The sequence below is a fragment of the Herpailurus yagouaroundi genome, unplaced genomic scaffold, assembly GCF_014898765.1.
Source record: "Herpailurus yagouaroundi ecotype Mexico unplaced genomic scaffold, PumYag 163, whole genome shotgun sequence".
NCBI lineage: Eukaryota > Metazoa > Chordata > Mammalia > Carnivora > Felidae > Herpailurus > Herpailurus yagouaroundi.
The window spans coordinates 623,772-640,023 of NW_024412404.1; the positions used below are offsets into that span (position 1 = coordinate 623,772).

A 16,252-nucleotide genomic window follows, 5' to 3' on the forward strand; every position below is an offset into this window, starting at 1 on the left:
TTTTTTTTTTTTTTTTTTAACCAATTCTGACACCCTATGTCTTTTGATTGGAGCATTTAGTCCATTTAATTATTTATTTATTATTCTTTAGTCCATTTAATTATTGGTAAGTATTTATTGCTATTGTATTATTTCTTTTGTGATTGTTTCTAAAGATTTTCTTGGTTTCTTTCTTGTCTTTCTCTTTCCTGGTTTGCTGGTTTTCATTAGTAAGATATATGGATTTCTTTTTCTTTATTCCTTACATATATATTAGTGATTTTTTATTTATGGTTACCATTAAGTTTGCATATAACATCTGCAGATAGCAGTATATATGAAATTGATGGTCATTTAAATTTGAACCCATTCTTTACTGTTCTCCTCCCTACATTTAGGTATGTATTGTCATATTTTTCATTCTTTTATTTTGTGAGTACCTTAACTGATTTTTTATAGAAATACTCATTTTTAGGGGCACCTAGGTGGCTCAGTTAAGCATCCAACTTCGGCTCAGCTCATGATCTCATAGTTCGTGAGTTCGAGCCCCATGTTGGGCTCTGTGCTGACATCTCAGAACCTGGAGCCTGCTTCAGATTCTGTCCTTCTTTCTCTGTCCCTCCCCCACTCATGCTCTGTCTCTCAAAAATGAATAAACATTAAAATTTTTTTTAAATAAAAAAAAAGGGAATACTCATTTTTACTGCTTTTTTGTTTGGTATCTTCATACTTTCACTTTTGGTCTTTCCTTTTTTCTCGCAGAGTTCTCTTTGGTATTTCTTACAGGGCTGGCTTAGTGGTCAAAAATTCCTTTATTTTTTGTTTGTCTGGTAAACTCTTTATCTCTTCCTCTGTTCTGAATGATAGCCTTGCTGGATAGAGTATTCTTGGCTGCAGATTGTTCTAGTTCAGCACTTTGAATATATTATGCCACTCCCTTCTGCCTTGGAAAGGTTCTGCAGAAAAAGCCACTGATAGCTTTATTGGTTTTCCCTTGTAAGTTACTATCTTCTTTTGTCTTGCTGCTTTAAAATTATTTTTTTTCTTAGGGGGCACTTGGGTGGCTCAGTCAGTTGAGCTTCCAACTCTTGATTTTGGCTTGGGTCATGATCCCAGGGTTGTGGAATTAAGCCCGGTGTCAGGCTTTGCTCTGGGTTTGGAGCTTGCTTAAGATTCTCTCTCTCTTTCCTTCTGCCCCTCTCTTCCATTTGAGCATTCTTTCTATAAAATTAAAAAAAAATTTTTTTCTTTATCACTATATTTTGCCTTTTTAATTACAATATGTCTTGGTGTGGATCTGTTTTTGTTGATTTTGTTGGGTGTTCTCTGTGCTTCCTGGATCTGGATATGTTTCCTTCCTCAGATTAGGGTGGTTTTCACCTATTATTTCTTCAAATAAATTTTCTTCCCTGTTTTCACTCTATTCTTCCTCAAGGACTCCTGTAATATGAATGTTACTATTTTTGATGGAATCATTGTGTTCCCTATGTCTACTCTAATTTTGCATAATTCTTTTTTCTCTCTTTAGTTTATCCGGATAACTTTCCGTTACTCTGTCTTCTAGGTCATTGGATTTTTTCCTCTACTTCTTCCAGACTGCTGTTTATTTTATCAAGAGTGTATCTGATTTCGTTTATTGAGCCTTTTATTTCTGCTGTGTTAGTCCTTATCTTTGTGTTAAGTGTTTCACTCATTTCTTCTACTCTTTTCTCAAGTCCAGTGAGTATCTTTGTAATCATTACTGTAAATTCTTTATCATGCATATTACTTATATCTATTTCACTTAGATCTCTGGCCGTGGCCTTGTTCTATTCTTTTATTTGGAACAAATTCATCTTTCTCTCATTTTGTCTAAGTCTCTGGGCCTGCTTCTGTGTGTTAGAAAATTCAGCCATGTATCCTACTCTTGAAGGTAATAACCTTATGACAGAGAGGTCCTGTAGTGCCCTGTAGTGTTGTATCCCCTGTTCCCAAGGGCCTCGTGCTTCAAGGAATATCTTTAATGTGTGCTGCATGTGCTCTTTGATGTGGCCTCTACCTTGTGTTGTGGAGTTTTTTCTGACAGTCTTCAGGTTGATTCGTGGGGGATTTAGCATGATTTGAAAGTTATCTAGTTAAATTTTTGGAACAAGGTAAGCATAGGGACCTCCTGCTCTGCCACCATCTTTGTCCCATCTCTCCTAAACGTGGGAATTTTTAACTGCAAAAAACTCAGACAAAAAACCCTCCAGTATTTAAGAAGAACATTGAAGAAAACTGTCCTCAAATTACCAGCCACTGCTTTGAGAAAAAAAAAAAATATTTTCGACTGTTTCCCTTTTCTTAACAGGCCTACATGTGTTTTTTGTTTGTTTTGTTTTGTCTTTAGAGCAGGTGAGTTTGATTTGTTAATTGTGGACTCTGAAAGCAGGTAGAGAGTTTTAGGAAAGATGAGGCCTGAAATTCCTCATTCTTAATGTGATATACAACATTCAGAAGACACTATTCATTACTGATGTTTAAACTTGGAGTGTTTTGGTTGACTAGGGTATTTGAATGACTTTGAGAATTAAAGAAACTTTAAAAGTAAGCTTAATGTCTATTTCCTCAATCAATTCTCAGAACTTTTTATGCCACTCTAGAGTGTTAGATATGAATCATGCACGTAAAGTTTTCTGGGAGTATATAGCAACTGCATCTTCTACATCTTTTTGTGATTCCTCTTTCAGTGAAGTTGGCCCCATTGTCATGGAAGTTTTCTGAAAACTGTGTTATATAGAATAAAATATCTGGCAAAGCTTTTTAAGCATATTGATTAAGTTGATATAATAAGTGAATGTTTTGAAATTTTAGTGAAGTATTTTTGTGGGAGAATGAGGCTACCTACATGGTTACATTTATCTTTCAGGTGACCTTAACATACAACAGCCTTCTTAGTTGCAAATATGCTACAGTTGGTTTGTGTTAAGAAAAAGGGAGGAATGCCTTGAATCTTTATAAATTTGAAGTATTATTTCTCATTTATTTTATAATTTGAACTTTTTTTTGGCTCAGTTTCCACAGGGTTGAGGGAAAAACCCATTGCCTATCACGGGAGTGTTTAAAGATACTCCATACTGTTTTTAGTCCTTGTGTTTTTAGATTTGACTCCAGAAAGCATCAGATGTTATAATGGAAAAGCATTTCAGAGTGAAAAGGATATTTAAATAAGTTTCCATATGCCCTACAAAGAATTTAAAATCGAGCTTACCCCCTCCCCACCCTTTAATTCAGTAATTAGACTTGCCCTGTAGTTTGGGGGAGTATAATAGTTTACACCTGTTTCAACTTTTGCTGTTTTTATTGGCTATGGCTTTTGCCATCCCATATTTCTTGTGAAGCAAAAATATCAAATAAAATATGGCAAAACATTGGAGAAATTATAATAAACATAAAAATGAATTGTTCAGCTTAAAATATGAAATGCTTTACCTGCACAATCTATGAAGCTATGTTTCAGTAGTATTGAAGTAATTTATTCCTGGAATTCTATGTCATGAAAATAAAGACAACTGCTTTCATTGGCAAGTATAGTCCAGGGATTTTACAATCAAATGATTACATTTTGGAACATCAGGCAGAAGTCTGTTATAAAGACATTAGGAAAAGCCTGCTAAGTCATTATATGTGTATTCCTGTTACTATGGAATATAAAAGGTAGGAGTGTATCAGTGTATAAGAGTGTGAGGACTCAGTAGAACTGTTATACCACAGAATAGAATTAGACTTCAAAGGTCAAGGAATGCTGTGACATCAAGTATGTCTTGGCTCATTTCACAGGCAACATTTGCCCCTCCAACCATAATGAAAAGACAGCCATTGAGTCAAGATATTATCATATCTCATGTTTTTCTTACAATCCAATTCTTAGATGGTCTTCCTAGAAGCACCGTTCACTCTTCAGGCCTGGCAGTAGCTGCCCAGCTGTAGTGTTGGATTTAAGAGTAAAATGAGTAGCTTTTTAGTACATTGTCCCAAATGAGAACAGCTAAGTTAAATTTCTAATAAGTTTAGTTTGGATAGAGTTGTGATTGTGAAAAGATATTTGGGAAAGTTGTCACTAAAATTAAATTTTGATTTTGGCTTTATCTCACTAGTGGGAGGCTGTGAAAATATAGGCCAAGATCGTAAGTTGAATGTCAGGGCCTTGCCAATGTTGATTCACCAGCACAGGACTTAAATATTTATGGAATGAAAGAATGAACTTCTTTTTGTTCTTTTCTGCATCTCTAAAATGAACATATTAACCTTGGCAGCTTTGCTTGCATGGGGTCAGTAAAAGTCCTTCAGGAGACCCAGCAACCCGGAAATGAGATAAGGAATAGTCACTGTAACGTGCCAGTGACTGGGACTAACCATGGTTTATACTTAAGACATTGATCTCATTAAGTATCCAACCAGAGTCTTTTTATTAGGGTAATTGTGGGCTTCAGGAATGGACATTACTCTAGATTTAGGGGAGAATCTGTCTCAGATTTGGAGTTTTTTATACATAAACACTTGGAATGAAAAAGGCCACAGAATTTTGGTATGAGTATTTTTGGTGCTAATGAGTATCCCTGCCTCCTCTTCCCCTGGAAATCATAAGGTGGTTACATGTGCAGGTTTCTGTTAAATTTTAGATATTTTTCTGGAACATAGTTATAATTTGAGCCTAAGGAAATCCCACCCCCTCCATTTTTTATTCATCCAGGGATTGAAAGGCCATTCTATGAAGTCTATTTAGCTGGACTTCAAATGAAGGGGGATTTAAAGGTTGTGACATAATGAGTTTATCATGAGCAAAATAAATGCCCTAAAGGAAATGTCTGTAATGAACTGTAATTGTAATAGGAAATTTAAAGTGATGAATTATAAGTTGTGAAGGAGTTCCCTGTGGGTGAATCTTTCTTGCTTGATAGGCTTTTGGAAATATCTTTGATTCTAAAGTTTCTTTTCAAAGAAGAGTTTCCTTGGTGTCACTAGAATTTTCTCACATCTTTGTGCCCTGCTGTGCAATTTTCATTGCCAAGCAATTTTGTTATCGAGTAGGGCCCCTTCAATTTTTTTTTTTTTTTTTGCTTTAGAGATAAAGGCAGCCTAAGAGATGGCTGAGTTGAAGTGCCCCCAAGGCACTTGTTATTAGGTTTGTGTCATTAGGTTTGGGCACTGTCATTTTATCTTGCCTAGGTTGTCCCTCTAGCTACAATCAGCCACATTTTCCAGTTTATTTGGAAATAAATTTTTTTGCTCTTTTGGTTCAAATTTGCTTTTTGTATTTTTAAAAGTTTTATTAATATTGACATATTTCCAGATTAGAGAGTAGAAATCATAATTTGTAGAGTTAACTACCAAGAATGTATTTGTGAAAATGTGTGCTTGAAATGCTCACATGTCTTTGCTCAGTTCATGCTGTAGAAAGTATGGTATTTGTGCAGAAAGTAGAAATAGTATTGGCATTATGTATTAGGTTTGTTTTGTTTGTGTGTGTGTGTATTTGTTTTTTTGCTTCTGTAACAAATTATCACAAGTATAATGGTTTATAATGTAAATTTATTGTCTTACAGTTCCAGAGGTCCAAAGTCTCAAATGGGTTTCATTGGGATATACCAAGGTGTTGGCAGGGCCATGCTCCTCCTGAAGGCTCCAGGGGAGAATCCATTTCCTTGCCTTTCCCAGCTTCTAGAGGCCACCTATGTTCCTTAGCTTGTGGCCCCTTTCTTCATCTTTAAAGCCAGCAGTATAGCATTTCTAATGCCTTTCTCCTCTGACCTCTCCTTTCTTTGTTACATGTCCTGCCCTCCCTCTGCTTCTGTTGTCACATTGCCTTCTTGAATTCTGACCTTCCTGCTTCCCTCTTACAATGAACCCCATATGATGACATGCGGCCCACCTGGGTAATTGAGGATTATCTCCCTGTCTCAAGATAATTTAATGTAATTTGATCACACCTGCAAAATCCCTTTGGCCACTTAAAGTAACATATTCAGAGGTTCCAGGCATTAGGACATGACTATCTTTGAGAGGCTATTGTTTAGCCTACCATTAGAATACAGTTTTAAATTTTTTATTTCTTTTTAGCTCTTGTCATACATTTATTCAGAATGTCTTTGGAAATCACAGAAACATGTACTCTGAATTCTGTTTTTTGGATGCAAACATGTGGATAAAAATACACATTTTGCAAGACTGTAGAAGGTGTCTTTAACTGTGAGATTAAAATTGGTGAAAAAATTTATATTTTAGTACTTGCTATTTTTTTTGAGGGAATTTATTTGAGTTTTGAGTCTTCCACTTAACAGAATCACCTGCCACCTTTCTTGGGTCATTAATAATTTTTTAAATTGAAGTATAGTTGACACACAAGAGTCTTTAATAATTTTATAAGCGTCCTGGACACACATACATGCATGTATATGCATGTACATGCAGTGCCCCTTGATAGTGTTGACCAGTAAGTGTTTGGGGTACCATGGTCTTCCAGGTTTCATTGCCTAAGAGTTCTTGCTCCAGCTTGTTTCCTTGTCTTGGCCAGTGGCTTCTCCAGTTAACCACTATTCCACCCTGCACCTGAATTTGAGACCCGTTTGGTGTTTGCCTTCTGAAAGATGCAATTTGAGGCTATTGTGAGCAAGGCGCTTTTGTCTCTTTGGTCCCTCTTTCCTTTTAGTCAAATTGCCTACTCCTCTCTACAGATTTAAAAAAAGGTTCACATCGGGTGCCTGGGTGGCTCAGTCAGTTAAGCATCTGACTCTTGATTTTGGCTCGGGTCATGATCTCACGATTCGTGAGATTGAACCCCACATCCAGCTCTCCACTGACAGCACAGAACCTGCTTGGAATTCTCTCTCTGCCCCTCCCCTGTTCACGCACACACTCTCTCTCTTAAAATAAATAAACTTAAAAAAAAAAGGTTCACAGAGTTGTAAGACTTTCGAATGTAGAAAACTGGGTTTCTCATGTATTTATAGGCTACCATTTACATATAAAAACAATTTGTTCAAATGTAATGACCTTTTAATTAATCTCCCATGAAGTTTTATTGTTGTCTGTGACCTTCACTATTACTATTTAATCCTCATGTTGTTTTGTCTTTATCTTATAAATGTGAATTAAAGTGTGAATTGAAGTAGTATGATGCCAGCTGAAACCCAAGTAGATTATATAGTCTTTGCAAAGCATAGAACAAAAAGGAAGTGCTTAGAACACTATAGTTGGTTATATTTGGTAGTTGCATTTCTTCATGTAGTTCCTTAACTATGAAAGGATGAGATTATAATCATCAATGTGTGAAAAGAGAGACCTGAATCTTCCAGACCAAAAAAAAAAAAAAAAAAAAAAAGTGTGAAATTATCTAAAGATGTATAATTGATTGGATTAGTGTTTTGTTTTTTACCAGCTTTGCATCAGAAATGAAGCCTGTTCTGGCAGTCACTGAGCAAGAATGGCATCTTGCTTACTTTTGTATTCTCATACCTGATACTTGAGAGGTTTTTGAATACAGAGATTGAAAAGAAACTATTTTAAATGTGTATGTTTTTATTTCCAGCTGCTGCTGAAGGAAAAGGCAAAAGTGGGGAAGACTTTTTTCAGAAGGTAAGTTGCTTTGTACTCCTGCCTTGGTGATAATTAAGGAGAAATCAGCATGTTGCAGTGGCTATACTCAAAACTCCTAAAAACTCCCCTTCCATATGAAGGGGAATAGATTTTCATGAGACAGCTGGAGATGTTTAGGGGAAAGAAAGGGTGAGATGCTCTTTGGGACATAACCATTCTAACTTCTTGCTCCTCCTGAGCAAATCTAAGGACATTTTTGCTTGGAGGCAGAGGCAATGAAGGCCGCCACGTGGGCTGTCCTGATTATATTCTTTCTCTGCTGCCCCCTATTTCTTTTTACCCCTATACATACCTGACCTGAGACATGGAGAGGAATCCCTCACAGCTTTCCTCATTTCCAGTAAGCATGACCACAGGTGGGATAATATAATCGACAAAAGATGCACCTTTAGACCTGCTTGCTCACTCTTGGTAACCATGTTCAATCTGTCCCTGTCTTCTGAGAGTTCTGAGTTTCAGTGAAGCCAGTCTGGCTAGTCATATATAACAAAGGGAAATGAGAATGGACCTGACTGAAAAAGGAATATGGGAAACTATGAATAGCAGTTGATTATTTCTAGTCAGCTCTGTTTTAAAATAAGTGCTTTATATAAGGGAAGATGTCTGTCCTTTCAAAGAAATTGACTCAAGTGCATGTTCTTCTTTCATTTATTTGGATTTATTATATTTGTGTCTTTGTTGTTGGGATACAGAAAGCATGTATGTAGAAACAAATATACAGGTGTCCTGGAGTGAAATAAAGCAGCAAGTATAGATGAAGTTAAATAACGCTGGGGAGGGTCGTCAGCCTTTGGAAAAATCAACCTGTGTGTAACCAGATGTGGCCTTTTATGGCCTCTTTATTCTCTTGCCTCTGTGTGAGCTACATGTTTTGTTTGCTAACTTTTGCATTCTCTTCCAGGAATATGTAAGCAAATATTTTCAGAGCCGATGCTTGTATTGGCATTTCTTCATTCTGAAAGTATTTATTTACCACTTGCTCTACTCCACACACAAAAGAGACTAAAACGAACAAGGCATAGTCTCTGCCTTAAAGAAATTAGTCTGGTGTCTGACAATATTCATATAAATAGCAGGACAGTCTGGGGCTATAGAGGGTTAAACACTTGACTGGGGCTTTAGAAGATGAGAAAGGATTTCTTGAGTTCCTGAGATGAGTAGTAGTTAAGAGAAGAGGTAGACTTGGGAAGGCATTCTAGGCAGAGAAACACAATGTAAGAAGGCTAAACAGGGGTGGAAGGATTCCTGTGGCATTCACACTTCAGACCTTTGGCTTGCACACATGACATCTGAGGAATTCATAGTTCATGGTGAGATATAATATCCTATATGATGAAGTTCCTTATTTGAATGGGGGGGCCCTTTTCAAAAGGGAGTTAAATTTTTAAAATTTAAAAATGCTGTGCTGGCAGAAATAGTTTTCCAGCCCTTCTTTAGGCTCAGGCTGTTGAAGTTTCGGTACTATACCGGAAGCTCCTTACTTGGCATTATCTCTTAGTGATTAATATCCAACATATCAGTACCTGAGCATTTCAGAATGCCCTGCCCCGCCTTTTACCTAAGGCAGGCTTGCCGTGAGGAAGAACAAAGAAGACACATAGCAAAAATGACAGATCTGCCTTGGGTTGACTGAGAAGGTGCAGATAGATGTGATCTGTGGAAGGATTTTATTTCATTGTTCTTTAACTTGTGGATAGATGGAAAAAGCAGATTGTTGAGCTTTGTGTGACTGAGACATTTTAAAAGCTGAATCAAAATACGGTGTATGTGGTCATAAAGGACCTTCATTTTTAGAAGATTTGCTAATATTTATCACTCTTTGTGGAGCCATATATACATTCCAGCAGTTTAAATAGAAACACATGTTTGAATCCAGGAACATGTGTGCGTCCACCAAACCACGAATTGGAATCATAGATTCCATCCTTGGTCACAGGTTAATGAGGTCCTGAATAACTAAATGGGAGTAATTTACATCTCTTCATTTTCTTCTTTAGTTCAATAGCGTGTCTTCCTGATAAGTGTCCATACAGGATTTGGGTAAACACCCTGGGGAGAAAAACCTGTAACTTTAATAAAAGGCAAACACCCCAAATTCCAGAAGAGTACTTTTCAGTGTTTGACCAGACCGAAGTAGACACTGTGGTTCATCTACAGTAGAATGAAGTAATGGAGAAGTATGGAATTGTTCTCCAAGAACTTGCTTCTAGTTTCACACGTATTTCAGTTTCACATAATGGCATTTTGGAAGAATTTAAGAACAAGAAATAGGCCACATTGCTGGTCATTAACATCTGTGGGAAATTAATTTTCTTTTCTCAGAGTAAGGCAGATATGAAGGCTCCATATGCTTATTATTAAAATATGTTTTGGTTTTGACTCTAGGTGTGTATCACAAACCCAAATTAAAACCTCTCTTGAGTTGACTTTAAAACTTGACCACGTTTATTATTTTATAACCTCTAAGTCTGGAAGGCTACCTTCCTATCTTTATTCTGGCTTTCCCTAGAGAGGAGATTGGAGGAGACTTTTATATGTCACTTTGTTGTTGTTGTTGTTGTTGTTGTTGTTGTTGTTGTACCTTTAAAATATATGTAAAATCATATACTAAATCTATTCTCATGAAAATATTTGAAATTAAAAATAAATTTAAAATATCATTAAGAAAAAAAGCCTTTAAGGATAAGGATTGGCAGATTCCCTCAAAGGTTTTCAATTGTAGCCTAACGACTACTAAGATCATCACATACATTGTTTCAGATTTGGAGCTGTAGCAGTTTATACTTAAATTTCTCCTATAGAGTCACATTTATTGTTTCAGAGATTTACCTGGTTTTCTATATGCTCTTTTACTGCATGTGTTAGGAATATTTTATTTCCCCTGATGCTCTCTTAGAGCAAAAGACTAACCTGGTATTGCAGAGAAACCCAATAATTTAGTGGCTTAAAGAACAGAGTTATTTCCTTTACTTTCATGTGACATTGTAAGGAGCATATTCCTGCTTCGTGGGTGGCTCTGTCCCATGCTGTCAGTTAAAGACCCATATTCCTTCTAAGAAGTAGCTCTGCTACTCCTTAGGGCATGGATCTCATCTTTGTGGTTGATCTGGGTGAGTACCATGTTCAGATGTGAGCTGGGAGAAAGAGGAAGAGTATGAAGGGGGTGTACCCCAGTCTTAAAGCCTGAATGTGGTGTATGTTACTTCTCATATTCCAAAGGAGAAAATTTAGTTATGTAGCCTTCCCTAAATGTAGCAATGGACAGGGGGGAGGAGGAGCATATGGAAGAAGGATTGATTTTGCAAGCACTATCTACCAGAAGACCAATAGTTATGACAAAACTATTTGTGTGTGGTCAAAGTGTAATGTCTTCCTGTGGTGTGCTTTGAAACCTTTTGTGTTAGTTTGTTAGGGCTGCTGTAACAGTGTACTGCAACCTGGGTGGCTTGAACAGCAGAAATTGGCTGTCTCACAGCTCAGGAGGTAGTAGTCCAAGATCAAGGTGTCAACAAAGTTGGTTCCTTCCAAAAACTGTGAGGGAGAATCTCTTCCATTCCTCTCCCTGAGCTTTTGGTTGGTTGCTTGGCATCTTTGGTGTTCCTTGGCTTGTAGATGTGTTATCTCTATCTCTGCCTTTGTCTTCACAGGCATCCTCCCTGTGTGTGTCTCTGTATCCAAATTTTCTCTTTTTATAAGGACAGTGGTCATATTGGATTAGGGTTCACCCCAGTGATCTCATCTTACTAATTATATCTGCAGTCACCCTGTTTCCAAATAAGGTCACATTCTGAGGTGCTGGGAATTAGGATTTCAACATAAGAAATTTTGTGGGGCACAATTCAACCTATAAACACTTCTTAATGGAGGAAATCATTCTGTAGAAAAATTTACTATAATTAGAAAAAAAATTGCTAAAACTGTAAATGTTATTTATCACATTTTCCTCTGTATATTTAACTGCCTAGTCATTTGTACTAAATTTGTTTTTTTTCCTTATTACAAGTCATTTCTAAATTGTCTAGAACAAATCTATAATTAACACACAAGAAGGATTAAAAAAATGTAATCTGTCATCCCATCCTTGAAAGAGAACTACTGTTTATAAACCCTTAGCATTTTTTCTGTGTATATTAAAAATGCATATAAAGTGCTTTTCAAAAATATTCTCTGATTGGCTGATGGAATTATAAGTCAGAATGTTTTCATTGGATACATTCCAAATGTTTTCCTGTATGAATACTTTGCAAGATCTCCAATAATTGTACTTTTTATTCTTTGGCTCTAACTATACTTATAAAAGGGAGGGAATGGATACAACTTTATCAGTATTCTCTCTAGTTCGTTTTCCACCTCTCATGGCAACTTTAATTGAAACACATGGAAATGATTCTGCCAGGATTTTTACAGCTCTTTGGGCAGTTGTTCATGGCTTACTCACTGTCTGTCCTGTTTCCTTTTAATCAGTGCTTTTTTTTTCTTGTGAAATAACTATGGCCAGATCTGGGAGGGGAAAATGTGTTACAGTGTATTAGGTGGGGATGAGTGTAGTGATTGTGCTGCAAATGTGACTCATCAAAGCACCATGCTTTATTTAGGAATCCTGAGTCCCAATGGCCGAAGAAGACTAAATCCAGTCAGCATCATAATTGAAAGCCAACTTTTCCATTGCATCAGGTTATATACATTATTTCTCCCCAAAGTATACATCACACATTTTTAATGTAGGGATATTTTTATAGTCTTAAAATGTGTCAGTTTGGAAAAATGACCCATAAACTATGGCTTTTCATGAGAGCTAAACAATAAGACTAACATAAATAAGATACTATTTGGTGGCTTATGTGGTGTATTTTTAGTACCCTCAAACTCATCCTTTTAATTCAAACAGATTACTTTTGTCATTTGAGACTGGAAAGTAGGAAGTGTTGTCTTTGGGAGAAAATTGTGGAAGGAGTATTTGTTTCCCTCTACCAAATGAGTGTTTCAGGTGATCTTAGATGAGGAATTCTTTAATCTTTTTACTGGGGCAGGGGCTAAGGTAGAAATTAAAGAATTGCTTCTACTTTTTCGACTGGTCATTATTTGTGTATGTTGAATAGATCATATTCCTCTGGTAATAGAAATAAGTTTGGGTTTAATTATTTAAAAATGAATTCAATTAACTGTCACACATGATATACTTTCTCTAACACTGAGTCTTTATACTTAAACAATTTAAATCAAATTTAATTAATTAAAATGTTTGTTTATTTTGAGAGAGAGAGTGTGTGCATGTAGGAGCTGGGAGGGGCAGAGAGAGAGAGAGAGAGAGAGAGAGAGAGAGAGAGAGAGAGAGAGAATCCCAAGCAGGCTCTGTACTGTTAGTGCTGAGCTAGACACAGGGCTCCATCCCATAAACCTTGAGATCATGACCTGAGCCGAAATCAAGAGTCAGACACTTAACTGACTGAGCCACCCAGGTGCCCTTGAAATTTGATTTAAGTAAAATTGGGATATTTTAAAATTCTAATCTTATAGATAATGTTTTAATATGGCTCACAATTCAAATGTTATGAAAAGATGTGTATTCAGTGAGTATTTGGTGTCATGGTTCTGAAGATATGTGGAGAGGGCTGTTACAGTGTTGGTTCTAATCTTATGCAAAGGTGATCATTAATGGATGTCATTACTAATGGACAGTTAAGCCTTGAAGCTAATGTTCAGAGATTATGAGTGGCCCTGAGAGTGAGTTTCAGTGAGAGAATTTGTCATCATGGTTCTCTCCTATTACTGACTAACTAAGGATAACTGACCATGTATAAGGCTTAGAAAAACGGAACAACCCCTAAAAGCAGGTTGGTTATCTTTTTGAAAGTTGTCAAAGATAAGAATCAATCCTATTTTTATGCCTCATAATTTTCTCTCTCTTCTGTCTAGCAGATAAAGGTGAGTGAGAAAAGATTAAGAAAAGGACCATCTCAGTGACTTATTCATCATCCATTTTTCTGGTCTTCTCAAGTCTGCCTTGGTGTTTTATCTGGCATGAGAAGCTTAGCTGTTGGGCCCATATTTGTAGCATGCTGTATAGTTACCTGTAGATTTCCATCATCATATTGTATTTTGGCTTTCATTTCTGGCTGCCATTTCATACAACTGCTTTATGAAAACCGTATTTTGTTTTTTATTCCTCTTTCTGCAACCATGGAATGGGGAATGTCATTAAGATTCCTGTAAAATGTATGTTGATGGTAGTCAATATGCCCTAATTACTACCACAGTTTTTTTTAAGTGAATAATAATCTTAAATCAGTAGCTGGTGAGAGTTTAGGTTTTTCCAGTAAAAATATTCTTCTTTCTTCTTGAAACCAAACTCAAAGCATTGGGTCATATGGAAAATCCAGTTGAATTCATGAACATAGGTTTGTTTAAGAAGGGTCACCAGGCAGGACTCTGGATTAAATAGTGACACTCAGCATACTTGGAGTAGAATTGCAATTGAAAGGTCTAGTTAAATGATTTATTGGTCTTAGTTTAAAAAAAAGGCTTTTGTATTATTTTGTAAAATGTTCTCCTTGAATGGATTAAAGTCCTTAATTCCTATAATTGTCAGCATTTCTCTTAAAATATTGAGATACAAACTTCTTTATTTATGGTTGATACTAAGATTTCAGGACAATATTCACACTATACAGATAAGCCAGAATTACACTAAAAAATGGATATAAGCATATTTGTGTGGGTCAGAAGCAGTTTTTCAAGATAGTGGCATTACCTGTTTTTGAGGAAGGATTAAGTTTGATTAGTTCTCGTCACAGGAGACTTGCTTTTGCTGTGGTAGTCTGTATCTGTGTGTATATTTAATTATGTCCTTTGGTTGTCATATGATTCAAATTGTTTTTATATCTAAGATAGCATAAGACAAATTCAGTCTTGTATATACATACAGCATCATTGGAGATGTGTCTGAAGATCAATCTAAAAGGATATTCATTGTGATAATATTTGTAATAACTAAAAATAACCCAAGTGCCTAATGTATGCTTGAAATATGCTAATATGCTATATACAAACTTTATATTTCTAGATAGGCATTAAAAAATCTTGCTTTTTTTGGTAAATATTTAACAACTTGAGAAAATGATCATATAAATGCAAAAATCAGGACAAAAGGTATAGCTTGACTCAAATTTTCTTACATATATTTATGCCTTGAAAAATGATTGGGGCAGGAATTATGCCAAATGTTAACAGTGATTATCTTGGCTGTGAGATTATGGTTCATTTTTATTCTTTCTCTCTACTTTCCTGCAGTGGACAGCTAATACTTTTAAAACCAAGATCAGCCACTACCAACTCATGGAGCAAAACAAATCATGATTGCTAAAAGTTTGAGGTTGCTCATGGATGCATGAATTGTTGTCAGTTTATAGCATATACAGTATTTTGGTGAAAGAAGTCTGAGAAGTCATCTGGTTCTGCTTCCCATCAAGTACTGAAGTTCCTTCTGTATCACAACAGTTGTACTATATGTGTGTGTGTGTGTGTGTGTGTGTGTGTGTGTGTGTGTGTGTATATGGCACATCATTTTTAGTGAATGCTAACTTTTTAGAAAGGCTCTCCCCATTTGTTTTTGTTTTGCTATTTGGAGGTGTAAAATTTTTTGAAGATGGTTTTTTACAACATCTCTATGCCTTCTTTTCTTCCAACTAAAGATACTTAGTTTCTGATTTATCATATGACTTAATTTTCAGACCTCTCACCATTCTCTTCACTTTCAGGAGCAGGATCAGTGTTCCATCTTAAATCTGACAGTGATATCTGGGTACAACATTTTGGATATACCCTGTACCTTTATAGTGAGGCCATAATATCTGTGATATTGATAGGATCCTCAAGTAGCTAAAGATTATATAATCTTCAGGTGCTGTGCATTGGTACAGACATGAAGAATTGGCATTTATTGCTATTCTTCACCCAATTGAAGAAGAAAGGCTGGCCCCAATTCACTGCTAGCTAATATTTATGCTAACATAAAATGAAGATACTTGATTTCAGACTGGCAGGTCAAGGCCCACTTAGGTATTGCTTACTGCTCTGTCTGTCACTCTACTCTCTCGACCTAACATTTGGCTTGGAGATGATGTGGCCATTATGGTGGCCAGCATATGGAACTATAGAAAGCATCTCTCTGAAAGGTTTCACCTGGCTTCTGTGACTCACTAGTCAGAACTCCTGTATGATTTTCTTTCTTCACTATGGACTCAAGGTTGTTCTAGAGTAAAGGACTCAGTGGAAGGATTACAGTCCATAAAATTGATGGGGTCATTGTAGTGCCATTTAGTGTGACTCAAGTGAATGCCGTGATATTTAATAAAGAGCTTAAACTTTGTTGACCTAAAATGGGCTCACAGAAATTAGCACATTTTAAAGTTGGATGTGGTGATGGCATTTTTTTTCTTCTAGACAGTGCTCTGATTAGTCTTGGATTGATTTTTTTTTCAAGGTCAGGCAGCTAGTTGGTGGCAGCTCACTTGAAGAGTGCTTTTCCAACTTTGTTTGACTGTTTTTTTTTTGACTCCTGTTAGTAAAACATCAATGATTTTCTTTAAATCAGCAGTTCTCATACCCTCTTGGGTGGGCTATATGCTTCTATAGTTGAGAGAAGTTCTGTCAAGCTACA

At 36.3% G+C, this 16,252-nt stretch overlaps 1 protein-coding gene across 3 annotated transcripts in view; it reads left to right on the forward strand.

Moving 5' to 3' along the window:
* Nucleotides 1–16,252, forward strand: part of BICC1 (BicC family RNA binding protein 1) — a 302,810-nt gene that overhangs the window by 96,453 nt on the left and 190,105 nt on the right. For all 3 annotated transcript variants that reach the window (XM_040485072.1, XM_040485073.1, XM_040485074.1), the window contains exon 2: nt 7,526–7,572. In XM_040485072.1, coding sequence (XP_040341006.1) covers nt 7,526–7,572 — 47 coding nt within the window. The remainder of the gene's footprint in view (nt 1–7,525; nt 7,573–16,252) is intronic.